Below are 25,187 nucleotides of genomic sequence, written 5' to 3'. Positions count from 1 at the left end.
GCTTTTCCCCAGGAAAATTACAGTGGTGCCTCGCAAGACGAAAAGAATCCGTTCTGTGATTCTCTTCGTCTAGCGGTTTTTTCGTCTTGCGAGGCAAGCCCATTGACGGATTAGCGGCTTTTAGCGGCTTATCTGCTGATCGGATCAGCTGATAAGCGGCTTAGCGGCTTAGAAAAAGGGGGGGGAGGAAAAAAACACAGCAGGAACTTGCAAGACATTGTCGTCTTGCGAAGCAAGCCCATAGGAAATTCGTTTTGCAAAGCACCTCCAAAACGGAAAACTCTTTCGTCTAGCGAGTTTTCCGTCTTGCGAGGCATTCGTCTTGCGGGGCACCACTGTAGTGGCTGGGATTTAAATGCATGCCATTGCCCAACTGTCTTATGGACCAAACAATTGATGCTCAGGCTGCCCCTGTGTTGAAGAAATGATGAGTACCACAAAACTAGTCAGTAAGTGCCTTGTGGCTCAAAACACAGAAGATCTGACTGCTTCTTTTAAATTCTAGTGGGATCCGTGTGGGGTACACGCCAGACATCCTGACAGATGCCACCGCTGAACTCACAGTAGCTTTGCTCCTAGCAACGTCCCGCAGGCTGCCAGAATCTGTGGAGGAAGTGAAGAAGTGAGTGTCCGAAGTGGTATTTATGGGACTTCCACGCCACACTGATTGGACTGCTTGGAGGGGGTGGCCGTGTCCTATTTTGTCTTTTAGCCTCATTCAGCATATTAAAAAAGGCAACTGTGGCTCACAGCAAAGTAGGAAGGTGCCATAATCAAAGCCAGATGGTTAGTCTGTCTAGTTGAGTGTTAAAATAAAAAATTCCTTCCAGTAGCACCTTAAAGACCAACTAAGTTAGTTCTTGGTATGAGCTTTCGTGTGCATGCACACTTCTTCAGATAGGTATCTGAAGTGTGCATGCACATGAAAGCTCATACCAAAAACTAACTTAATTGGTCTTTAAGGTGCTACTGGAATTTTGTATTTTGACTATGGCAGACGAACACGGCTACCTATCTGTAGTTGAGTGTTGTCTACTCTGGATGACGCTTTTTCAGGGTTTTAGGTGGGCTTCTTGGGCACCCTACCTGGAAATGCCACTTACCTTTTGCATTACCTTTGTGGATGCACTTATACAACTATTGCTGGACTGTCCTAAGGAGGAGCTCCTTGTACACACACACACACACACACACACACACACGATTTAAAAATCCATGCACATTGAAAACTAGTTTCCAGAAGGTGACAAAGTCCCCTGAACTTTGGGCTTCAAGCTATTTTGTCTTTGGCATCTGGTTTTATTTTCATTCAGCTATGCAAGCTGACACTTGCAGCAGAGTTCAGTTGCACTACAACTACAGTCTGAACCAGGTGCCCGAGGCTGAACTGTGAAGCGGAAAAACCCCAGTCCAAATCTTGCTTTTTGCCACGAACTCATCAGATAGCTGCATGCAACATCCTGAACTCTCAGCTTCACCCTGCAATATGAGGAGTAATAATAGTGACCTACATTACAGGGTTGTTGTATGGATGAATGAGAGGGTGTGCATGAAGTGTTGCTTTCCTTTTAAGCATTCTTAAAGGGTATATAATAATCTTAGTTACAGTTGAATAAATGCTTTAGTTATATTGTGGTGACAGAGTGGTACAAATCTAGCAAGGCGGTGTTCCCCAAACTTGGGTCTCCAGCTGCTTTCAGACTACAGTTCCCATCATCCCTGACCACTGGTCTTGCTAGCTAGGGACTATGGGAGTTGTAGTCTAAAAAAAGCTGGAGACCCAAGTTTGGGAAACACTGGATCAAGGTATCTAAGTGTATGCTGCTGAACCACTGATAGCTAGATGTGGGCTACTCAACTGGCAGTATTTAGCATCTATCCCTGGACATTATAAGACAGATGTTGGTTCCAGTGCCCATTTGATATTTGTCTGTTACTTTCCGGAGTCCACCCAACTGATACGGGGATAGAGAGTAGAGAATGGGATTAGGCCTGAAATCATTGTGGGCCTTGCAAGATAAAGGGTGGATCAAAGCTTTTAAAGCAGGATTTCTTCCTTTGTCTAAGATAACAGTGTCTGTGGGTTGCCATTGTCTACAGCTGGAATTTTAGCTAAGAGCTTGTTTAGCCAATGCAGCTTTTTCTTGCCTTTACATTAATGCTTGTCTGCTAAGCTCTGGGGCTGTTCCCTAGCTAACGTCCCATTGTAATTTGGTGTCCTTTTCGCAGTGGTGGCTGGACCACATGGAAACCCCTCTGGATGTGTGGCCATGGACTTTCCAACAGCACCGTTGGGATTATAGGGCTAGGAAGAATAGGTAAGCTGAGTTCTACATTCATTTTCAGCCTGCCCTTCCACCATGGTGCTCACAGCTGGTTTGACCATCATGTCTTTGCAAGGTAGGTCGGTCGAGAGAGAAACAAACATTACATGCGTGTCCAGGTCCAAACCTCAAGTCGCCACCCTGAAGGAGGTATCTGCTGCATCTGTGTGGAGACATTTAACTGCACAATCTCTGCAGAACTGAACATCTGAGATTAGGCTCAGGTTATCAGTCCTAAAGCTTGTGCTGTTCACTTTATCGGAACGTGGACTTTCTACTATTGATTGTCTCTTTGAACAAATATCCATGACCCCCAAAGGAGCCGTGCAGTGTTTGATGTTGTCTCTCTCACATACCCGACTTTTGAGATATATGGTGCCTTTAGTGCAGCCATTGCCGTCGCCTTTTCAACATAGAGCTGCTGGTAGCCCGCCCATTCTTCTGCCCATCGGCACGATAATTCACTGGGAACAGCAAGAGCTTAAGTTCTGCTCATGGCTCGTCTGCCAATGGACCAACTGGGGAACCTTGAGTTCAGAATAGTTGTGGCCTCTAACCTGGAAAGATTTCACACAACACTCTGGTAATAGTGCAACCCTAGATGTGTTTACTGAGAAGGAAGTCCCATGTAGTCAGTGTAGCTTACTCTGAGGCATGGCTGGGACTGCAGCCATGGGGCAGTTTTCCAAATACAGTGGAACCTTGGTTTTCTAGTGTCTCATAAGCCAAACGATTTGGAAGCCGAACGCTGAAAACCCAGAAGTAATTGCTTCCGTTTTTGAATGCGCCTCGGCTCCAGCTGCATGTTTTTCCATTTTTTCAATGGATTTTGTCAACCGCCCATTGACCCTTGATTTTTGGTTTCGGAAGTCAGACAGCCTTCTGGAACGGATTACATTCGAAAACCGAAGTTTCACTTTACACAGTTTGTGTGTAACCATGTGGCAAAGTTATCCTGTTGCCAAATGGTAAGATTTTAACCATGGATCAGGTATGCAGATGTGGTAAAATGATTGCTTGCATCTACCCCGATTTACCAATTTTTCTCATCTGCTTCTCTATCTGAGAATGCTCAAATGCTAAGTTTTGATTTGAGCGCTCAGTGTTAAAGAAAGCCTTTGATTATGTGAATTTTGCATGCACCTTTGAAGTGCTAACACCATTTTCAGAAGCCCCATTTCTCTGTCTTGAAGGATGAAGCATCCTAGCCTAGTGAGTGATGTGATGTCCTCTGGTTCCTCATGTTTCTAGGGCAGGCTGTAGCACGTCGTCTGAAGCCATTTGGAGTCAAGAAGTTTTTGTATGCAGGACGTCACCCCAAACCTGAAGCTGCTATGGAACTGAAAGCTGAGTTTGGTGAGATTTCTGTCTTCGTATTAGTGGAATTTCTCTATGTGTGTTCAATACTACCTCTCCCCCATTGATGCAGAGTAGAAAACTGAAGTTGAAGTCCTATCAGTGGCTACTGGGCACAATGGAGGCTATTCACGGCCTCCATAGGTCCAAGGCAGCATGTTTCTGAATACTTGTTGCTAGAAACAGAGAAAGTGCCCTTATGCACAGGTTCTCCTTGCAAGCTCCTCTCAGGCACCTGGTTGTCCACTGTGAGAACAGAACATTGGGACTAGATGGACCAGGGGCCTGATCCAGCATGGCTTTTTGTAAGTCACTTCATTGAGGGGGGGGGGAAATCTCTGAAATGAGAAGACTTGGTGTTACGTTGGTTGAAAACAGGATTCACTCAATTCCTGCAAATGAGAACGTTTCAGTTTGACAAAATTTTAAGATTTATTTGTTCCTCTTCCCAGTGACCATAGTTAAAAGTGAGGAGTATACATCCCTTTGTGAATCAGGGTTATGCACCCCACCCCCTAAGTCATTTGGTCATGCAAGCATTGCCAAAGCAGGGACCCAGCCATCACCAGTTAACCTTAGTCTCGCTTAGAGAACAGCAATTCCCTTCTGGAGACATGCTGTTTACAATGAGACGTACCAACTGCTGCACCACAAGTCAAGAGTCGATATGGGACAAACATGGCAGCCACATGCACCTTACACAGGCGTGTTTTGGAAGATCAGTCATCCATCCCTTCAGGCAAAGTACAGCACAAACTGGATGGTTGTTAGGTTTTTGTTCAGAGCAGTTCAGAGCCCACAGTGCCACGCAGTTCAATGAGTCAAACAGGATCCTTTTGAAAGAACAGAACACTTGGATATGCACACATCGCTGTACATCATCGTCCTCATGGTGGTGGGGAGAACAATACACTCTGAAAACAGAAGTAGGGCAATTCCTCCCAGCTGACTTGGCTCATATGAATGCCGCAACAGGGTTCAAGGAGTGCCAAAAGCATAATTGTGCAGACTCAAGCATGCCTGAATCATCCCTGCTCTCCTGACTCTATTCAGAAGGACCCTTGCTGTTTTGGTCAATAGGAAAAGCTAGTGAAAGTAGGTAAACCTCTTAAACAGACCACAGTGAGTTTCCTCTTTCTTTCTTTTCTCCAGTGCCCCTTGCCAAGCTAGCGGAAGAGTCGGACTTTGTCATTGTGACATGTTCTCTGACACCCGACACTCAGGGGATGTGCAATCGGGACTTCTTTTGCAAGATGAAGAAGACGTCTGTGTTCATCAACACAAGCAGGTAAAACCAGATGTGGCCCAGAGTGGAGGCTGGGAATCGGGGGCACATCCCCCAAGACAATGCCAAGTCCCAGTGCTACTGCATAGCATGACTGAAGTAACATGACAGTATGGAGGAGCGTGAGTCTAGATCTGCAACATGCCCTTGTCTATCGTGAGTTTTTTAAAATGCACAAATCATCCCCCCTCCCCATTTTAATTAAGGGCCTCCACCATGTCCAAATCTCTTCACTGTATGATAAATACATTGCAGTACAAGACGCCACATCTTCGCAGCTGTGCTTCCTTTATGAGACATTTGCCCTGGTTTTGTAAAGAAGCAGCACTTGTGGAAATAGGCTTTCCATATTCACTTAACTAGCTGGATCTCTCTTGAGGTCTATCACTATCCAGGCCTGCACCACTCAAAACTAATATTCTGCAGTCCTTCCCTTAGACAGGATGTTCATTGCTCCTGTGAATGCTGTATATTGCTCAGTCTACCTAATAACTGGTTGCCTAGCTCCATACCTATTGCATTTCTAAAGCAGCAAACACCTGCCAAAATAGGAAACTTAGCATGTACAATATCAGCAGGTTGTATTCTGCATAGTGCTAAGGTCCCATCAGTTCAAGCATTTCTGTTTGCTTGACATAACAATCTCTCCCCCACCACCAAGAAGCTTGGGTGCAGTGGGAGGAGGGAAGTCTCACTGCAGTAGCACGAATCATTGTGCTGTCTTCCGTTAGTGCAATGCGTTGAATAGTAAGTAAATGACCCTGGGAGTCATTTAATCCTTAGCACTATTTCTGTCTCACTGCTGCTTGCACCGATTGGGGGAAGCTGCCTCCCCATACAATTTCCTAGAGTACCAGAGTGATGGGGGGGATGCAGCCCAGCAAAGCAGCACCATTGCCACTTCAGGCAAGGCATAAACAGTGTGGTCGTATTAAGCTGTCAAGAAAAGTCACAATCTGTATTTCCCCCGTGAGAGTCTTGTTGAATTATTTACTGCAACGTGCAATACAGTGGTGCCTCGCAAGACGAAATTAATCCGTTCTGCGAGCCTCTTCGTCTAGCGGTTTTTTCGTCTTGCGAAGCAACCCTATTAGCGGCTTAGCGGCTATTAAAGACTTAGCGGATTAGCGGCTAAAAGGCTATTAGCGGCTATTAAAGGCTTAGCGGATTAGCGGCTAAAAGGCTATTAGCGGCTTAGCGGCTTAGAAAAGGGGGGGAGCGGGAAAAAATCGGAACACTTGCAAAATGTTTTCGTCTTGCAAAGCAAGCCCATAGGGAAAATTGTCTTGCGAAGCAGCTCAAAAACGGAAAACCCTTTCGTCTAGCGGGTTTTCCGTCTTGCAAGGCATTCATCTTGCGGGGCACCACTGTACAGGCTCAATAACACCTTCACACCCCATGTTTTCTCAATTTGCTCTGTTAGGGGCACTGTTGTCAATCAAAAGGACCTTTACGAAGCTTTAGTCAATGGCCACATCGCAGCAGCGGGCTTGGATGTTACAACCCCAGAACCTCTGCCTACTGATAATCCGCTTCTTTCCCTCAAGAACTGTGGTAAGCTGACGTAATTTCATAGAATCGTAGAGTTGGAGGGGACCCAAAGGGTCATCTAGCCCAACCCCCTGCAATGCAGGAATCTCCGCTAAAGACTTAATGTGCACATGGCCATTTCTGCACAGTCTCCTCCTGGGGAATTAATGGCTGCCTTTCAGAAGCAGACAGATGCTGCTCAAGTCTCACTTGCACTGAGCCGGCAAGGCTCAATAGCAAGCGGAGGGTTTTCCTTGTGGAAATGTGTCAAAAGAACATCTTTGCAACCATAAGGGCTAGAAACTTGTGGGTCGTTCTTTTCTAAATTGGGAGTTGTTCTTAAAAGAAATCTATGCCTGCTGCCACATCCTGTGGCATTTCTATACTCTCTCCCATGATGTTGTCCTAAGTATGTGCATGGGTAAAGCAAGAAATAAAATGCAGAGGGCATCCTCTGAATTTTGCACTCTTGCCCCTTTCCGCAAGGCAGGTGTCTTTGGGCTGTAATTGGATCGGCATGCCCTGCAAAGGACAGATAATATCATCTTTAATCTAACAGAGGAGGGGCCCTGGAAATAGAATACAGAGGGAATGGGTTGGCCTGAGCAAGTTTTATTTTATTACTCAAAGATATAGTATCTGATAAAACGATATATTCAGGAACTAGTGATTACAAGTCGATAAAAATTATACTGGCTTGTTTCCTAAATTGCTTCCTCTCCCCCCCCCCCCCCCCGTGTCTTGAGCAGTAATTCTGCCTCATATTGGAAGCGCCACCTACGCCACAAGGAATGCCATGTCAGTGTTGGCTGCCAAGAACCTTCTGGCTGGACTGAAAGGAGAAAGCATGCCAAGCGAACTCAAGCTGTGAGAAGCAAGACTGGAAGAGTTTTGAAGGATTTTTTTTAACTTTTTGCCCCAAATGGATATTAAATGGGACAAACTGTCTTTCAAATAAAGTATTAAAACAATGGCAGACTTTTGTGTATTATAGCAAAAGGTTCCAGTTCACCCCTATTTTTTAAAAGCAATACTCTATATTTTATACAAAGTAATTAAGATGCTGTGTACTGGTATGTTTTCTACAACTGTTCAATCAGAAGCAAACAGAAAGCAGCAGACTGAAAATAATGGGCTTCTCCCCCTGCCCCCTCCTATAGTGGCCTCGACTGCTGGAAGTTACTTTGTCATAGGCTTCAGTGGGGGAGCTGTTACCATGACCTGTTTTAAAAGGACTTCCAGGCTTCCCCAACTGTAGCCAATCTACAAATTACTGAGAACTGATGGTTTCTCATCCTGCCTTATTGATATTTGATTAAATGTCCAGCTGTCATGGTAGTTTTTACACTGTGTTCAGCCCTCTGCCAACCCCAAGCAGCTTCTTTGGGCCCCGAGGCCTCAATGCAACTTGAGTTCCATCCAAATGACAACTTCCCCACTCTCAGAAGCAGAACTGGGAGTGTTCTGTTGCTGCCAAAAGGTTGGCAGTGAAACCTAATCAATGCATTATTACAGTATAGATGCGCCTTACAGTTTTGATCATGCACAGGCCTAAAACAAGAGCAAGTTGTCAGACTTTAAGCTCTATCTTAGAGCATCTATATCTTAATTTTTTAAAAATTAATTATGGGGATGCCATAGAGCAGGCATGGCCAAACTCGGCCCACCAGATGTTTTGGGAGTACAATTCCCATCATCCCTGACCACTGGTCCTGTTAGCTAGGGATGATGGGAGTTGTAGTCCCAAAACATATGGAGGGCCGAGTTTGGGGATGCCTGCCGCAGAGAGAAATTTTTTAATTTTTTTTTTTAAACCACTGTAATTTACTTGAAATAGTAAGATGGCCTAAAGTTGCTGAGAATGGATTCCTTGTGGGGAAGCACACTTTTACAAAGTTGTCTTTAAACTGCCATATACAGTAATTCTTGTCGTTAGGTCTAAATGGGGTGGTACCCTCCCACACATTTTATCTCTCTCTCCTATCCACCCCTCAAACCATAATTCCACAGTCGAAATCAATCAAGTCGCTTGCATTGTGCTGCTTCAAGCCCACTATCTGCTTCTGCCTCCTGCTAGTACCCACACCAATTTCTGTGGCTCACCTCTTTCTCCCCCCCCCCCCCCGGAAAAAGCCTGTCCTCTGTGTAATAGCCTCTGCCACGTGCAGTTCCAAAGCATTCCCCCAAAATGGATGTGCATCTGTTTTCAACAGCCTGAACTTAAAAGGAGGGTGTGAATACTCTCCTACTTGTTGAGGCTCTGGTAGCCTTAGGGCTAGGGAAGGCTGAAACCAAACTCGGAAGCTCTGCCCCCTACAAAGATGTGCAGAGAGTCATGGATGGTTTTCAGTGGTAAGACAATGGCACTCTGCACTTGGTGTAATGGCACGCGTTCCTAAAAAAAAAAAAAAAAGTACCATATGAGTCCTATTGTGAGGAAAACAGCAAAATTAAAAACTAGCCCTACCACATCAAAATGTTACTAGCCACCACTGACATTTAATATTAAAATGCACATTAAAGAAGGAAAAAAGTATTTGAAAATGGTACCATAAATTCAGACGAGCTTGACCAGCAGCACCTGAAAAGGCAACTTGCACTGTCAAAGGACTTACAAGAATGCCTTTTGAAAGAACAACAGTAGACGGATCATTTACGATGTAATGTTGAGTTTAACACATGAAATACAAATTGATTAGAAACACTACCAAGCATGACACAAACACACTTTACTTTTCAGTACAAGATCTTACAAAAAGAGAAACTATGAAACACCTAGATTTTGCTGTATTCAAAAGTATATACACACATACATATATCAGACAGTCTAAAAGTTACTTGCATTGGACTCAAGGTAAGCACCTTCATTACACAGTGTATGTTACTGCAAAACAACCAAAAATACATTCAGAACCCCTAAAACTATGTTATTCTATAACACACTCCAAAAGCACTTTGAGGTGCAAAGGTCATTTCTCTTCAAGATATGCAGTCTCACAATAAAGAGCTCTTAGTAACGTTGTTCACACACTCCATGTAGCAACCTATTTTACAGATAAATGCTTTCACATCATTTTTTAAAAAACCATTACAAAGGTTCCACTTCAGCTTTTTGAAACATGCTAGTTAGTTATGTGCTAGCTACACTTTCATTCTTCCAACCCTTCTCCTACTCTTAGAACTAATGACACTAAGGATCGTATCCATATATAATACATGCAGTCCAATCCTAAGCATGTTTATTTGGGAGCAAATCCCAGAGAGTTCAATGGGGCTTACTCCCAAATGTGTGTTAAGACTGCATTCTCAGAACTACATTTGTGTCAGAGCTGGAGAATTTCAAAGCGCTTTTTTAGAAGTTGTTCAAGCCTCACAAAACCCCTGTGAGGTAGGTATGGTACGAGTATTAAAAAGAAGCCTTTTTTTTGCGTGTGTGGCACAATCACACTGCAAATGTTCACCTCTTGTGTTCCATGGATTATTCAAAATCTGTATTGGCATCATGGAACTGAGGAAGACAGTTAAAGCAAAGTGCTGGGTAGATTGCTGCTTTGCCAGCGTAGGCAAGTAGTTTTGGAATGTTTATACAAATGGCTTGACTGACTAAACCTCTTGCCACACTTTAAACAGGCATAGGGCTTCTCGCCTGTATGCACACGGATGTGCTTCTTGCAGTCTGTTAAAGTTAGAAAAGTCTTGCAGCAGATTTTGCAGGCATACTTGCGGGCACCTTCTACTACCAAGACGTTATGTTCAGATAAGGCTTTCTTACATTTTGAAAGAACATCAGCAGACGCTCTGGTCAGCTGCGGTGGGCCAGGTTGGGAAGAGTGCCCGTTTTCAAAAGAGGAAGTGGCTCCGTTCATCATCAGCTGAGAATTCGAAGCATTGTCCGGAATCTGAGCGCTCCGAACAGAGGTCACGACAGGCATTTTGGGAGCTATGCGGCGATACCCAGGAAAGGTGGTGGCACCGCCTCTCGAGTTCATGACTGCCCTCGATAAAGAATGCAACCCCAAGCCAGATCGCGGGAAGTCCATTCCAAACTGCTCTGCTGCCCGGTAGCCGGAAGTCTGTACGCAAGGAAGACCCATTACATCCTGCATAGGCCTGACAAAATGGGAGTCTGCACTCTCGTTGAACGGATTCTCTACATGAGAGACAGTGGCAGAGGAATGACCATTAGCAGGTCCAGATTCTTGGCTAATTAAATAAGATGCATCACTATCCATTCTACAGTCACTGGTAGTATTTGGAATGTTGTCCTCATTATTCGGGCCAGCACCAAAACTGCTGGCTCTGCTCTTATTCAGAAAATTTGAAATACTGAAGGTAGATTTGTGTTCCAGGTTATTTGCTACTTCCATGATATGGATATCTCCCACCCTGTCGGTACTAGACTGTGGGTCAGAGAAGCTGCGGTCGCTACTCTCGGGGCTCAGTTCTATCTTTTCAGCACTTGGTCCTCCGCCTTCCACTTCAACAGACTCGCTTCCCTCTGCTTGGGAAGTCACATCACTCACTTCATCCTGGGGCTCTGGAGAACTCAAAGGCTCAGATTTCACCACTACCCTCATGTGTTCTTTTTCATTTAGTCCAACCTCGGGATTCTCACACTGAAAGTTATTTTTTTGGGAAGCTGTTTCCTGATCAAAGCTAGTTTCCACTTGAGTTGCCTGTGATGCCATAGACATTTGAGAAATATTTCCCCCACTGTTGTCCGACTGGCTTGGCACTTGTGCATCTTCTTGGGCACCAAAAGACTGGTCAAACATAATAGTATTATCTTCCTGGTTGTCAGTTACACCATCGGGTTTAGAATTGTCTACAATTTTCAGCGAGTCTGGGGAAAAGAATTCATCTCGTGAATGAACCACAGTCTGTGCGCTCTCTGGAGTAACATCTGACATGATAGAATCATCTATGGGAGCCCTAATGCGTTGTCTCGCTCTTTCTTCAGAAGTCTGCTTACGTTTATGGAGACGTCTGATCGGAAAAGCACTCCGTTGCTCTATGTTACTTCTGATTGATGAGCTCATAGAATTTGCCTGTTCTTCTGTGCTTTGGGTAGAAGTTAATGCAGAGCTCACTATGCTCAATCCCAGCTGCTGAAGCATGAAAGACCGTTGCATGCGTGCATTCTGCTCCTGCACTCTATCGTTTGGTGGAGACATTGGTAGTGTCCTTGTAGTAAGGTAGTGTTTGCAGGCTTTAACCACAGAGTTCAAATGGAGGTGAGAAGCTGCTAGCAACACATCCATAACATTGCTCTCTCCAAGCATGAGTGTGGAAGTGTACATCATATCAATGAGAGCAGCAAAAGCTTCAGCTGTCACTACTTCACTGTCCAACTGGATCATGTTCATGGTCTGATCTCCTTCTGCTACGGTGAAAAGAGCACGGAAGTGTGTGCTGCATGCTGCCAAGACTGAGCGATGCGCTTTGAAGTGCCGGTTCCCCACCACAATGACACAGTCACACAGCTGACCATGAAGCCGCTGATAGTTCAACTGCTGAAAGATTTGCTCGAAGTGCCCTGGAAAATCCATGATCCTACAAAGAGAGAGAATATGATGTAAAAACAAGGACCAAACTTCTGGTTTTTAGCACACAAATCGGGCACAAAATATACTCTATTGGCCCAAATATAAGCCTGGCCCAAATATAAGCTGGCGGCCTTTCCCCTTCCTCATTCTCTCCCTTCCCAGCCTTGGGGGAGAGGACAGGGAACTACGCACAGGGCGGGTGCCACTTTGCTGCACTCCTGGCTGCATTCTGTAAGGTTGCAAATATAAGCCGCACTTTAACTTTTCACGGTCAGAATTTGGGGCAAAAGTGTGGCTTATATTCAGGCCAATACGGTAGACGTTTGATAATAGAAGCTCCTGTACTAGGCTTGTTTTTAAAACTTATCACCACCATATTGAAATACACATGATTTCCTTAGTTTGTAGGAATGTGAATGCAACGGCTTCAGGCCTGAGACACACAATGGGATTCTGCTTGGAAATGGAAACCAAAGTTTAGACTGCAATACAAAAGAGCTGGGCAAGTCCAAGGCATCAGTTTAGGAGCATGTGGCTTATTTAATGTTAGACTGCAGTGACTGTGCTGGAGAGAACTATAAGATACCTATACAAAATACTCAGATGCAATTAGTCGAAAGAAATTACAGGGGGATACCAAGAAGGGGAGGAATGTTAACAGCTGAGCAAGCAGACAGATGAAACACCCACAAAAGAAATGTCTGAATTCCCAGCACACTCAATAGCTGCATATATAACAAGGCCATAGGACAACTAGCAGCTTGAGTTGCATGGGCTGCAACAGGTTACCTTATCCAGCACTCAGCAGACCCAACATAAGCCTGTCTTATGTCATGGTTTGCTGTACAATCTGGCCCTAGGGCTAGATTTGTCATTGCTCATTAATAATCATTTCTTCAACTCTGAATAAATTCTGGGATTAGCCAAGAGAGAGAGAGTAATTGAGTGCAGTTTTGCAGTTTGCCAGTGGCAAGTAGAACTGGCTGCCCAGGAAACACAGCACACAACAGGTTTGACTCTCTACTGCCCTTGTGGGCTTCTACTCCACAACACGTGCCAGAACCTGGACAATTCCTGTGGTCAGATGCCCCTTGTGCATGCCAGAGAGCATTGAAGACCAATTACTAAAGCCACTTGGGTAGTTGGGAACCCCCAGGGAGGAGAACCAAGGCCATGAAGATGGAAGCCCACTTTCCAGCTGTTTCTAGAAAGAGGCTCTTATCCTGATAAGAAAGGTAACAGGTTTAGTTATGGCATCTGAAGAATGTGAACCGTTCAAGATCTGCTTATACTCTCTGCTTGTTGCTTATACTTCATTGAGTCAAATAATTTCTTTTAGTTTGGAAATATTTTGAATTATTTTTTAAAAAGAACAATTCATACGCATAGCTGAAAACTGAAATTTTAAAGGGGTTTTCCCCGCCGCCTTCCCCTTTGAAAAAGTTTCCCCCTCCATCTACTTGGTTCCAAAATATGCCAGTTCTTAGCTTTAAAGGCTTTAGTGCTCAGCAAATTGCCATCAAGTCAGAGAACAACAACCAAATTCTCTTTCGATTGCCTTTTTTGAAACTGCCAGTTTGAAGTCTTTTTTTCAACTGGTAAAAATATTTTTTGGTAAAATGGCCAATTTCCTTTATGCCAATCATTAAGTTTCATTTTTGTTCTTATTCAGAAAATATTCACCAGGCCTTATTCATGAATAACTAATACAGTATTTACCGCTTCTGACATTCAGTTAAATACATATGCACCAACGGAATCAAACAAATAAGTCTACTGATAACTTCATCTAATATAAAAAGCAGATATGTTGATTCATAAGATTTCAAAATCCAAATTGGGCAATATTTTTAATAGGCTGAACAAAATGTCAAAAGAAATCAAAACTGAATAAACCAATTATTTCCTCAGTTCAAAGTGGTAAGAATAATTAAAGAAATACTGTGACAAACTGAGGGATGCTCCTCCATTGGGTACTAGGAACTCAGTGACCATAATCTGGAATGACAAGTGGCTGCTTCCATGTACTCTGCCGGTTTCTGCAAGAAGGTCCATCTAATCCCATTTCCAATAGCGGCCAAGTCTCCAAGAACAACCTCTGGATGATGCAACAGCTGTGCCAGCTGCAAGTATGACAAAATTTGATGCCTAAAGGTGGAGTGGACAGTTTGGTACAAAATTACTTATTTTTGATGAAAAGGAGTGGATGTGGCCTCTGGGCATCTGTTGGGTAGGGAATTTGGCCCTTTAATCTGTTTTAAATTCAACTCTCCTGCTTTAGGGAAAAACAGTAAGAGAACTAGTCTTGCTAGATCTCAAAGGGGAATGCTTTGTGACTCTTACTAAGATTAAGTGTGCTTCAAGCATTTCAATTTATAATTCAGAGTGCTAAAAACCTAAGGAATTGTGAGCTAGTGACTCTTACTTGGCTATGTGCAACTGTCATATGCTGTAATTCACTTTTCCCCAACCTGGTGCCCTCCAGATATTTTGTACTACAACCACATTAGCTAACCATCTGCTGTGCTAGCTAAGGCTACTATGAGTTGTAATGCAAAACATATGGAGGGAACCTGGTTATATAAGTTCCAGAGATCAATTGTGCTCTTAGCATGTAAAACATGCTTGTTTAAACTTAGTAAAAGTCACCCTAAAAAAGAACATTATGTTACAACAGCAAAACACAATCACATTTTACAGTTTGTTGTGGCTTCCAGCATCTAACTAACTTAGGGTCACATTTTCTAAGCTGATAAAAAAGCTTAGAAAATAGCTTTCCCCTGCTCATTGTTTTGCGAGATAAACTACAGCTAAAGACACCAGGAACTGCACCATGGCTAAAACATGAATATTTGTTTTCTATACTTTCTAGTCTTTGAGGTCATTACTCAAGTTCCTATTTAATGATAAGAACAAGTCATTAAAATTTAGAATTTTCTTTGTAGGATATTTGTGCAGTTTTCTCAGAGTGTCCACACTACTACCAAGTTCTGCTCCAAAGGTTTATTATGTTCTCTTCCCTTTTTCTTCCTGCAAAGAAAGAATTAGTAGTAGCTGGGGAAGAGCCATGGCTCAATGGTAGAGTATATGTTTTATATAAAGAATGTTCTAGGTTCGATCCCTAGCACATCTAGGTAGTGTCTGAAATACTCAGGAGTTGCTGCCAATCAGTATATACAATCTTGAGCTAGATAAACCAATGGTCTGATTTAGAAGGCAGCTTCCTTTTCAAGTGACTTTTTATGTTGCAAATTGCAACTGACATTCAGTGATAAGAACTTAATTTCATAAAGAATTTCCAAGAAGTAGTATGTTTATGGACAACATGTCAGAGGAAAGAGGCAACACAGCAGAAATTATTCTGAAATAGTTTCAGTCCTAGATGAAAAGAGACCTTTACATCCAAAATACAGTGGTGCCCCGCAAGACGAATGCCTCACAAGACGGAAAACTCGCTAGACGAAAGAGTTTTCCGTTTTGGAGATGCTTCGCAAAACGAATCTCCTATGGGCTTGCTTCGCAAGACAAAAATGTCTTGCGAGTTCCTGCGGGTTTTCCCCCTCCCCCCCTTTTTCTAAGCCACTAAGCCGCTTATCAGCTGATCCGATAAGCTGATAAGCCGCTAAAAGCCGCTAATAGCGCTAATCCGTCAATGGGCTTGCTTCGCAAGACGAAAAAACCGCTAGACGAAGAGAATCACAGAACGGATTCTTTTCGTCTTGCGAGGCACCACTGTACCCCCATGACAAAACTATTGAAGATTTATAGTTACCAACTGGTTCTTGGGTACCTCGGCATAAGTCCACACCTGACAATCCCTGAAGTCTCATCTGGTGTCTTTCCACAATTGAAATAGATGCGTGGACAGTTCTAGAACAGAATGCAACTATGCCTGTCTTCTTGGATAATGGCAGTAGAACAGAGGGCTCTTTTCAAAGGCAGCAGCACCAATACTTAGTTACTTCATGCAAAGGAATCTGGGATGGCTCCTGTATCTTTTATTCAGCAGGGCAAACGAAAGTTAAGAGTAAAGTGCCGCTCTTTCCAAAGGACTGAACACACTGCAAGCTGATGTCAGCATTGGGTCCCGAGACTTGTTTTCACAAGGACCACGCTGGCCTATTTATAGCCCCGCCATGCCCTTATGAACTGCAAGAGAAAGACGACGTTACAAGGCACCCGAGCCCACTTGAAATTAGGCCTGCCAACTCCCCTGCCCCAATTCAAGCTTTTTCTGCGAAGTGTTCAAAGACGACTGTGTCCTGAACAGCCTTTACCAAAGGTGTCATGGGTTTTGAAGACACTTGAACTCGGTAGGAAAGGGAGAAAGGTGCTAAGAGGAAGGCACACTTGGCTTCATCACTGTGATCAACCCCCACCTGGAAACCTATGGAAGGACGTGTGGATCCAGAATTGGCCTCCACTTACAGAATCATGTTCATGGAAGACAATCTGACTTGGCTACAAGTGATCGCCAAAGAAGACACTTGATTTCATGCATCTGTTGAGATCCTGCCTTTCTAAATTAGCATTCGTTCGAGGAATGATTTTTTTAAAAAACAAAACCCAAACACTAAACGTTTCACAGCCCCCTCCCTTCAAAGGGCAGAAGAGCGACACAATGGAGGCTCTCAAGTGCAGCCCCCTCCCTCCCACACAGCCACCCCCAGTCAGTTAGGCCTATGCAAAGCGGGCCGATGAGAGAGAACTGGGGCAGCCCCCCCCCCGTCTAGGGCAGGAGGCGCCCCTCCCCACAGGCCACTCACCAGTCCATGCCCCGCCCTCGCCGGGAGGGAGGAGGGAGGAGGGGAGAGAGGGGGCGTGGCGGCAGGAACCTCGCGCTCCCTCTCCGTTGACAGCCCAGCCAACGTCTGTCACGGAATCACGCCGCCCCTCGGACCACCACGGAGCATGCGCACCTGCCCCGAAAGAGCCCGCCCCGCCCCCCCTCCCGCTCCTTTCCTCTGAAACAGGCCGCGCTGAGGGGATGCAAAGCAAGCCGTACCGGGCGCTCTCGGCCAACCGCCCTCAACGGGCTTCCTCACGTGCGCGTGCTCGCGAAGGAACACCAACCAACCCACCCCTCCCCCCCCCACACACACCTCCCGCGACCCCGCGGCCACCCAACCGCAGCACGCCTCGCCTCGCCCCACCCCCGCCGCGCGCCCCGCAGCCAATGGCGAGGCTGCGCGCCCGCCGCCGCCCGCCACGCCCCTCCCTCGCGCGCTCCCCCCACAGACCCTCGCATGTCGCGGCCCAATCACGGCGCAGCACGCGGGAGCGCGCGCGCCCAACGGCCGTTTCCCTCCTGCTCTCGCGGCCTCCCTCACCTGGGCGGGGGGGAGGGGAGGGCGGCGTCGGCGTCGACGGTCCCCTCCCGTCCCGAGCCCCCGTATCTCCGGGAGGGAGGGACGCCCGTTGTTCTCGGCTCTGGCGCTGCCCGCTTGTCCTTCCTTCCGCTCCTCAGAGGCGGGAGAGGGGCGGGCTCAGCCGTCCGCCGAGTCTCCGCCTTCGCCGAATGGCTGCGCTTTTCTCTCCCTCCCCCCCTCAGCGGATTCCGGGCGGAAGTGACGTCGCTCCCTCAGACGGCAACCCAGAACCCGTTGAGCGGCCGAACCGTCGCCAACGGCTAGCTGCTACCCATGCTTGGGCTTCGGCCAATGGGGTGGGCGTTCGGGCTGGTTGCGAAAACGGATTGGGAGCATGCGAGGAGAGGGGCGGGATTCCCCCAACAAACGGCTCGGTGATTGGACAGGACGCAGACACTTAACTTACTGAGAATTCAGTGCGAAGCGGAGAAAGATATGGCTCTTGCGCATCCCCGTTTGACTCGCTTTATAATTTAGCGGCTGTTGCGTGTCCACAAACTTCAAAATTAACACTATAAACAGCTAAAGATGTCAGCTGGGTATCCGTGCCTGTTATATTGAGTATATTCTATGATTGGTATTAGTAATTGTATTATAATTTGGTATTGTTATAATGAGGCTATTGGATTGTAATTGAAAATTAATAAAAAAATATCAAAAAATTGAGTATATTCTGCCACAACTTGAGTTATTTATACCCTGCCTTTTTAAACACGGTACACAAGCTGGCTTGCGAAGATAATATAATTAATAATAAAACTCAAACTATTTACAGCTTCTGTCAAGAATCTCCGCAGCTGCATTCCAGATCAGTTGTAGCTTTTGTCTTCAAGAGTAGATCCTTGTAAAGCGCATTAATGTAAGCAATCCTGGAGATGACAGGAACAGGACTGGCGGAGATCAGGTCAAATTTCTCCAGGAAAGCGAGCTATTGACATGCAAGATCTGGGGTGGCAACTTCAATAAAATGCCGGGGGGGGGCAGCTAAATCCCCGCCCTCCTGCATAATCGATCACATGTTGCGGTGCATGGACACCATTTGAATGGCATTGCCTATCGACTTTGGGGGGGCCGTGCAAGATGGAGTTGGTAAAACACTTGTGGCCATCCATTTGCACGTCTGAGTCCAAGAAATCTTCCAGACTCCAAACCTGTTGCTTAAAAGTGACTGCAGTTCCTTTCAGATCAGGCTCAATCCAGGATCACCAGTACTAAACCTGCAACTAACAGTGCTCCTGTCATGCCTTGATTAAATTTTAGCTTGCCCATCCATCCAAAAGACACTTTTTCAAGAACCTGTGCTTCCTCCTTGGGATGGGAAGCTGGGACTGAAAGAGAGAGCTGGGTGTCATCTGCTTATTTATGATACACTTGCAGCTGTTAAAAAACAAATAATTTTTAGTTTTCCCTGTGGAGGAATATATATGTTTTAAGTTCCTTGGTAAATTATAACTGTTTTGCTTCAAGTGGTTTTTGGTCTTTCCCTTGGTCTGGCTTTAAAAGCAACTTATAAAATGGTCTTTATATAATCAGGACTAGAGATGTTTAAAAATCCACGCAGAAAAGCTGAATGCCGCAACACAACCTATAGAAATGATGCAGATTTATATACTTCAACTTATTTTTTCTTTAGCTAGTTATGATAAGCTGCAAGGGGTACCCCAAACAAGCCAGCTTTTGTATCCATAAGGCAGTTTGCTCTTTTTAAAAAGCCAGTCTTCTCCAGAAACAATGATGTCCTGGGAATCGAGCAAAGAAGACTCGACGGAAGATCTCAGAATCGAGTCCTGGATCCTCGAGAAGGGCTAAGGAACTACACGTGAACGCGATCTCCTTTGGGAAGGGATCTGGAGTCAATCTCTTGCCAGTTCAGTGGCTCTTTCCCGTCTGCAGGTGGCGAGAGAGGCTTAAGGGAGCAGCACAGGCGGAAGAAGCTCGAGTCAGATCACTCCTCCTCTTCCTGGACGCTGGAGGAACATCAACCGGGAGACCCGGGAGATCTTGCGTGTTTTGCCATGGCAGCCGAGGCCAGGTGGTGCTACCGGGGGGATCCCCAGGAGGAACAGCGCGCTCCGCTCGGTAAGAAGGAGGGAGAAGCCGGAGGCAATGCTCTTGCACCCTGCGATGATAACTTTTCCGCCTCCCTCTGCTCCACGTGGGAATGTGTAGCTTGGCAGCGTGCAGGAGATCTGGCGTGCATTTGCTCGACTCTCGGCGCCCCTAGGGCAGCCGGCAGGTGAGCTTCCCTCCTGGGCAGGTGAAAATGGAGATAGAAAACCGATTGAAAGGATTAGGACCAAGAGTCGCGATCAAGGGTTGCGTTAGCATTGGGCAGGAAGGTTACGAAGATGTTCTTCCGTGAGTGTGGTTTGGCGTTGCGGCATGACCTTCGATGTTGGACACAGTTAAAAATAAAATAAAATTAAGCCTCTTCAAGCCCTGTTCTTTCAATAGGTATAAGAATGCCAAATCTTGTGCTGTGTTGTCCTTTTATATAATATTTATTATATTATATTGATGCGGGCGGTGCTGTGGTCTAAACCATGGAGCCTCTTGGGCTTGCCAATCAGAAGGTTGTTGGTTCAAATCTGTGCGATGGTGTGAGCTCCCGTTGCTCTGTCCCAGCTCCTGCCAACAGCAGTTCGAAAGCACACCAGTGCAAGTAGATAAATAGGTACTGCTGTGGTGGGAAGGTAAACGGCATTTCTGTGCGTTTTGGCTTCCGTCACAGTGTTCCGTTGCGCCAGAAGCGGTTTAGTCATGCTGGCCACATGACCCGGAAAGCTGTCTGTGGACAAACGCTGGCTCCCTTGGCCTGAAAAGCAAGTTGAGCACTCACCCCACAGTCACCTTTGTGTGGATTTAACCATCCAGGAGTCCTTTACCTTTTTACCTCTTATATTATTACTGTGTTTCTTCCCCACCCTTTCTCTTACTCTAGACTCATTGGTTTGTTCTCACCATTTGCTTACAGTTCAGTTTACAAATGGGAAGTTGAAGAGTTCGGAAAATATGAATTTTACCTTGTACAGAAACAAAGACACCAATAACCCCAAAAAGAAAAATAAACGAATGTTGGTAAGTGACATTCCCTTAATACAGGTTCTGTTTTATGTTTCTGTGGAACTGTATATGTGTTTGTTTGTTTTTATTATTAGTTTTATACATTCTGTACATTCTGCTTTTCCTTTATTAAGCTTTCAGAGGTTTATGTAGGGCTCCGGTGGTTTTATCATGAGGCTTTCTTTGTAATAATCTCTTTGGCCGCTGGGAAAGGCCTCAACCATAACATTTCTGTTATATTCCAGTGATAGGAAGTTGGGAATGCTGCCCAGGGTAAGATCTGAGATCCTGAAACGCGACTTCATAATACTTTTAAAAAACCACAGCTGTGCTTATTAGGCCACATCTTAAGATGTGTTAAAAGGAATTGATTCATGTACGCACACATATTGCCATTACTGTGCTATTTGTTTGAACATGGTGGTAATACATGAGCCTGCAAATCTTAATAGTTGTATAGAAAAGACCGTATCTGGAGGTACATTTTCTCCCACCATAACAAAGGGTCAGTGGGACAAGTTGCAATTTCCCAAAATCTCGTTTTTGACTGATTTTTCTAGCTCACCCATGTCAACGTTCCCTCATTGGGAAAATGCAATTCTCAGGGCAATTTCTAGTATTGTCAGTGGATGTGATGGGACTTCCGCTTCCTTTTCTCTCTGCTGCAGAAAATCCTTCAAGGTTTTGGAGCAGATTTTGAGAGTGTGGTGGGAGGAAGAAATGAATAAGAATAAAAATGTGCACCCCACCCCCAAGACCATTCCAACCTCCCAAAATTTCAACACCTCTTGCGATGGTTTGACCCCTTTCCATTTTAACTGTTCTACAAACACCCTTCATATCTTCTCAAAATCATTCCTCCTGCATCTTCCCCATCTTACCTTAATGGCACATGTTAATTTATCATTAATAGCGATATCCCACGCCTCTTTATACCATTCTTCCATTTTATATTCTGCTTGCCCCTTCCACTTCCTAGCTATCATAATTTGTGCAGCTGTCAATAAATTGGTGAGCAAGTCCTTCACAGGTTGAGAACTTTCCACCCCATCGTAAATGGATAATAATGCTACCTCTGGAGCGAGGCCTACAAAATCTAAAACCCACAGGAAAATAACAGAACCTGTGATTGTTTTTTTGTGTGGAAGGTGGCTGCCTAAGAAAGGGCCCATGGCATCGGTGGTGCTAGGTACTGGCAGTTCTCTTGCCAATGCCATTTTTGTCAAAAATTTAAAGTTTTCTTTAAACAAACTTATTTATTACGTTGACTAAGAGTCAGGGATTGGCAGCCTATGGGTACAACCTGGCCCAAGGAGGGAGAACAGCTGGCTCCGTATTGCTACCGCTTTACAGTGCCGGGGCAACAAAAGTTGTATATCTTTCCAGCTAGTCTTCTTCTGACTGGACTCAGTAAGCCTCTAGCTGGAAGGAAAGGTGAAACAGGAGAAAATCATGTGTTTGATTACTGTGCAACCACGTGTGTTATCGTTTATTTGGGACTTTGACAGTCTTGAGGTTAGCAAATCCCCATTCTGAGGTGGGAAAAAATGGCGCTTTCAGGAGTATTTAACCCAGTGTGGAAATCCGCTTTCACCTAGAAAACCTGCACCCAGAACTCACTCTTTCTTTTCTTCCTTCCTGTTTAGAATGCGGAAACAGAAAGACTCTCTTATGTAGGAAATAACTTTAGCACAGGAGCTATGAAAAGCAGGACTCCATGCAGGTATAATTTGTGAAGCTGTCTAAAATGCATGAGTATAGCAGTATGTTTGCTTTCTTTAGACTGTCAGCACAATGCTGGTTGTAAATGTTTATGAGATTGTAAGTATGAATTGGTTCAAGATAGCAATCTTTGTTTCTTAACATTTAAACAGAGTGTTTTTGAGTCACAAAGACAAATATGTGCTCCGTTTCATAAACTACAGATACCATAGACTATAAAATCAGATAACTATGCATGTCTTAGAGCATAATACCATAACAATGCTTATATTTATTCAATAGTTCCCAGCCCCTTGGTAAATTACCAATGGAAGTGACAAATGTAAAGAGCCTTGCAAGTTTAGGGGTCCACCAATTTAGATTATTATTCAATTGCTCCCTTTATTGCTTCTTGTGGGTTTGTTTGTTTATTGGCTAATTGCCTGTTTCATTATTCTGTTTGCAACATTTATATGTTGCCTTTCTGCCAATGCATTGATTGAAGGTGGTTCACAGTTGAAAATAATGGCTTTTAGTATAATGGTTGCAATACAAAAGGGAGCAGGGACAGGGAGGAAGATGAAAGTAAGTAAAGCTGAAGAACCAAATAATAATTTTAGCCAGCCTTTTGCCACAGAATCAGGTCCTAAGGAGGCTTACAGTACAGTGATTTCAAGTAATAAATACTATTCTTACATAGACACAAAAACCGCTAAAATAATAAGTCTGGCTAACGGCTACAATTGCTGTAGAAAACAAAAGATGTCCTCCCAATGCAATGTGCTAGCTATTACTAAACTAGGAAAAAATAGTACAGCCAGCTAGCTTTTGAGATTAAATATTATCTCTTCCATTAGATACTTTGTTGGTGTATTAGACAAGAACTCTGGACAAATGGAAGTCTATAATGCAGAGTTATTCAACATGCAGCCATTGATTTCAGGTGGGTAAAATATGCTTCTTCATATTTATAGTGGATTTGAGGGGCACTGCTTATATTCCTGGTGGCCTGTACTAACACAGAGTCAGGTAATTTATACTGAATGTTGTCTAGGTTGCATTTTGATTGCGGTTCTCAAAGAAAAAGTTGGGGCTTTCTAAGAAGCAAGCTGCATCATCACCCCAACTGTATGACACACTCCTTGCCGGATTGTTCTGGCTTGAATGCTGTTGCGTGTTAAAAATAAAAACCTAGCCTGTCAGGGAGAAAGGCTAGTAAGGAATACTTTTCCCTCAAATGCGACTTTTCTGTGTGCAGGATTCCTTTAATATGAAGAGAGCCAGGGTGGTGTAGTGGTTATGAGCGGTGGTCTCGTAATCTGGGGAACCGGGTTCGCTTCCCCGCTCCTCCACATGCATCTGCTGGGTGATCTTGGGCCAGTCACACTTCTGTGAAGTCTCTCAGCCCCACTCACCTCACAGAGTGTTTGTTATGGGGGAAGAAGGGAAAGGAGAATGTTAGCCGCTTTGAGACTCCTGAAGAGGAGTGAAAGGCGGGATATCAAATCCAAACTCTTCTTCTTCAAATGGAGAGACATTCAAGTACAGTGGTACCTCGGGTTACATACGCTTCAGGTTACAGACTCCGCTAGCCCATAAATAGTGCTTCAGTTTAAGAACTTTGCTTCAGGATAAGAACAGAAAGAGGGCTCCGGCGGCATGGCGGCAGCAGGAGGCCCCATTAGCTAAAGTGGTGCTTCAGGTTAAGAACAGTTTCAGGTTAAGTATGGACCTCTGGAACAAAGTAAGTACCGTATTTTTCGTCCTATTGGACGCACCGGCCCATAGGACGCACCTAGTTTTCAGAGGGGGAAATCAAGGAAAAAAATATGATTTCCCCCCCGCAGCTCTGGGAGCAGTGGACAGGCTGCACGCAGCCTGTGCGCTACTCCAAGACCTTCTCCCTGCTTTTGCGGGAGGTGGCGGAATTCCCCCACCTCCCGCAAAAGCCCACAGGAGCCGTGCGCGACTCCTACGGGCTTTTCGACCAGGAGGGAAAAGGGACTGAAATGGCCAGTCAGTCCCTTCTCCCTCCTCGGGGAAAAGCCCCAAGAGAACGCGCTCTTCAAAGGGTGCGCGGCTCCTGCGGGCTTTTCTACGAGCTGGGGGAATTCCCCCACCTCCTAGAAAAGCCAGCAGAAGCCGCGGAGCTCCTTTAAAGAGCGTGCGGCTTTTGCCTGCTTTTGTGGGAGGTGGGGGAATTCCCCCATCTCTCGCAAAAGCCCGCAGCAGGGTTGGAGAGTAGCGGGAAGGCGTCGCACGCCTTCCCGCTGCCCCCCATCCTCTGGGGCTGGCGATGGGGGAAGCGCTGCTCCCCCCCCGCCAGCCTCCATCCCGGTCGGAGAGTAGCGGGAAGGCGACGTGCGCCTTCCCGCTGCCCCCCATCCTCTGGGGCTGGCCATGGGGGAAGCGCTGCTTTCCCCCACCGCCAGCCTCAAAGAGCAGACTCTCCTGGCTTCAGCGGAAGCAACGCAAAGCCTCCGGAGGCTTCGCGTTGCTATCGCTGAAGCCAAGGAGCCTGCATTCGCCCCATAAGACGCACACACATTTCCCCTTCATTTTTGGAGGGGGAAAAGTGCGTCTTATAGGGCGAAAAATACGGTACTTAACCTGAGGTACCACTGTATGTGATTTCCCCCTCCCTTCTGTACTGTGAAGCAATACAATCTAGCCAGAGGCGTGTCACATGGGACTGTTGACAGTGTAGTTCAGCGCTAAAGAGAAGCATGCAGCCTATGAGGAGCCATTACCTGCAGTTTCAGGCTAGAAGGCAAGGTTTGGTGTATTACTTTTTGGTTTAAATGAAACCCAGATACACTGCTGTTGCCTCACTCCTGCCCTCTTGGTGTTGGGATGGGTTTCTGTGGTCAAATATGGATTACACTCACACAGATGCATCAAGCCATGTGAGAAGCAGTTGTTGCTTCATGGTATCTTCTTCCTGCTTACTGCTTGGAAGATTGGAATGACTTGTTTTGGTCTTCTGGAAGCTTGCTGAGAACCTGCCAACACA

General features: G+C 45.3%; 3 protein-coding genes across 18 annotated transcripts in view; 2 read left to right on the top strand and 1 right to left on the bottom strand.

Moving 5' to 3' along the window:
• Positions 1-7,468, top strand: part of GRHPR (glyoxylate and hydroxypyruvate reductase) — a 15,403-nt gene extending 7,935 nt beyond the window's left edge. For both annotated transcript variants that reach the window (XM_083481885.1, XM_083481886.1), the window contains exons 6-11: positions 506-622; positions 2,230-2,318; positions 3,576-3,680; positions 4,833-4,968; positions 6,389-6,519; positions 7,245-7,468. In XM_083481885.1, the coding sequence (XP_083338011.1) occupies positions 506-622; positions 2,230-2,318; positions 3,576-3,680; positions 4,833-4,968; positions 6,389-6,519; positions 7,245-7,366 (700 nt within the window). In that variant the 3' untranslated portion in view covers positions 7,367-7,468. The remainder of the gene's footprint in view (positions 1-505; positions 623-2,229; positions 2,319-3,575; positions 3,681-4,832; positions 4,969-6,388; positions 6,520-7,244) is intronic.
• On the bottom strand, positions 7,094-17,598 carry ZBTB5 (zinc finger and BTB domain containing 5). 15 transcript variants are annotated; one of them, XM_083481747.1, is made up of 4 exons: positions 15,814-16,690; positions 13,984-14,164; positions 10,268-12,048; positions 7,094-8,890 (listed from the first exon to the last, which is right to left on the bottom strand). In XM_083481747.1, coding segments are annotated over exons 2-4 (1,896 nt in total). In that variant the 5' UTR covers positions 14,097-14,164; positions 15,814-16,690; the 3' UTR covers positions 7,094-8,888. The 15 variants fall into 15 exon arrangements, with proteins under 15 accessions (XP_083337873.1, XP_083337876.1, XP_083337875.1 ...); XM_083481753.1 differs by lacking the exons at positions 7,094-8,890; positions 13,984-14,164 and adding exons at positions 15,026-15,071; positions 16,808-17,124 and having other exon boundaries at positions 9,148-12,048; positions 15,814-16,190; XM_083481752.1 differs by lacking the exon at positions 7,094-8,890 and adding an exon at positions 16,808-17,124 and having other exon boundaries at positions 9,148-12,048; positions 15,814-16,190.
• Positions 17,253-25,187, top strand: part of POLR1E (RNA polymerase I subunit E) — a 19,938-nt gene continuing 12,003 nt past the window's right edge. Inside the window, 8 exon segments of the mRNA XM_083481818.1 lie at positions 17,253-17,581; positions 17,584-17,649; positions 17,651-17,665; positions 17,667-17,706; positions 19,304-19,489; positions 20,385-20,488; positions 22,120-22,196; positions 23,032-23,117. Of these exon segments, the coding sequence (XP_083337944.1) occupies positions 17,288-17,581; positions 17,584-17,649; positions 17,651-17,665; positions 17,667-17,706; positions 19,304-19,489; positions 20,385-20,488; positions 22,120-22,196; positions 23,032-23,117 (868 nt within the window). The 5' untranslated portion in view covers positions 17,253-17,287.

The sequence above is a fragment of the Podarcis liolepis genome, assembly GCF_965112155.1.
Source record: "Podarcis liolepis genome assembly, chromosome: 17".
Classification (NCBI taxonomy): domain Eukaryota; kingdom Metazoa; phylum Chordata; class Lepidosauria; order Squamata; family Lacertidae; genus Podarcis; species Podarcis liolepis.
This window is presented reverse-complemented; position numbering and strand designations above follow the sequence as displayed.

Coding starts and splice junctions, on each gene's coding strand:
- ZBTB5 (XM_083481752.1), bottom strand. CDS start 14,096: ATGGACCTTCTTGCAGAAACCGGCAGAGTACATGGAAGCAGCCACTTG. Junction 12,049..13,983: donor GCATCCCTCAGTTTGTCACA/GTATTTCTTTAA, acceptor CTCTCTTTGTAG/GATCATGGATTTTCCAGGGC.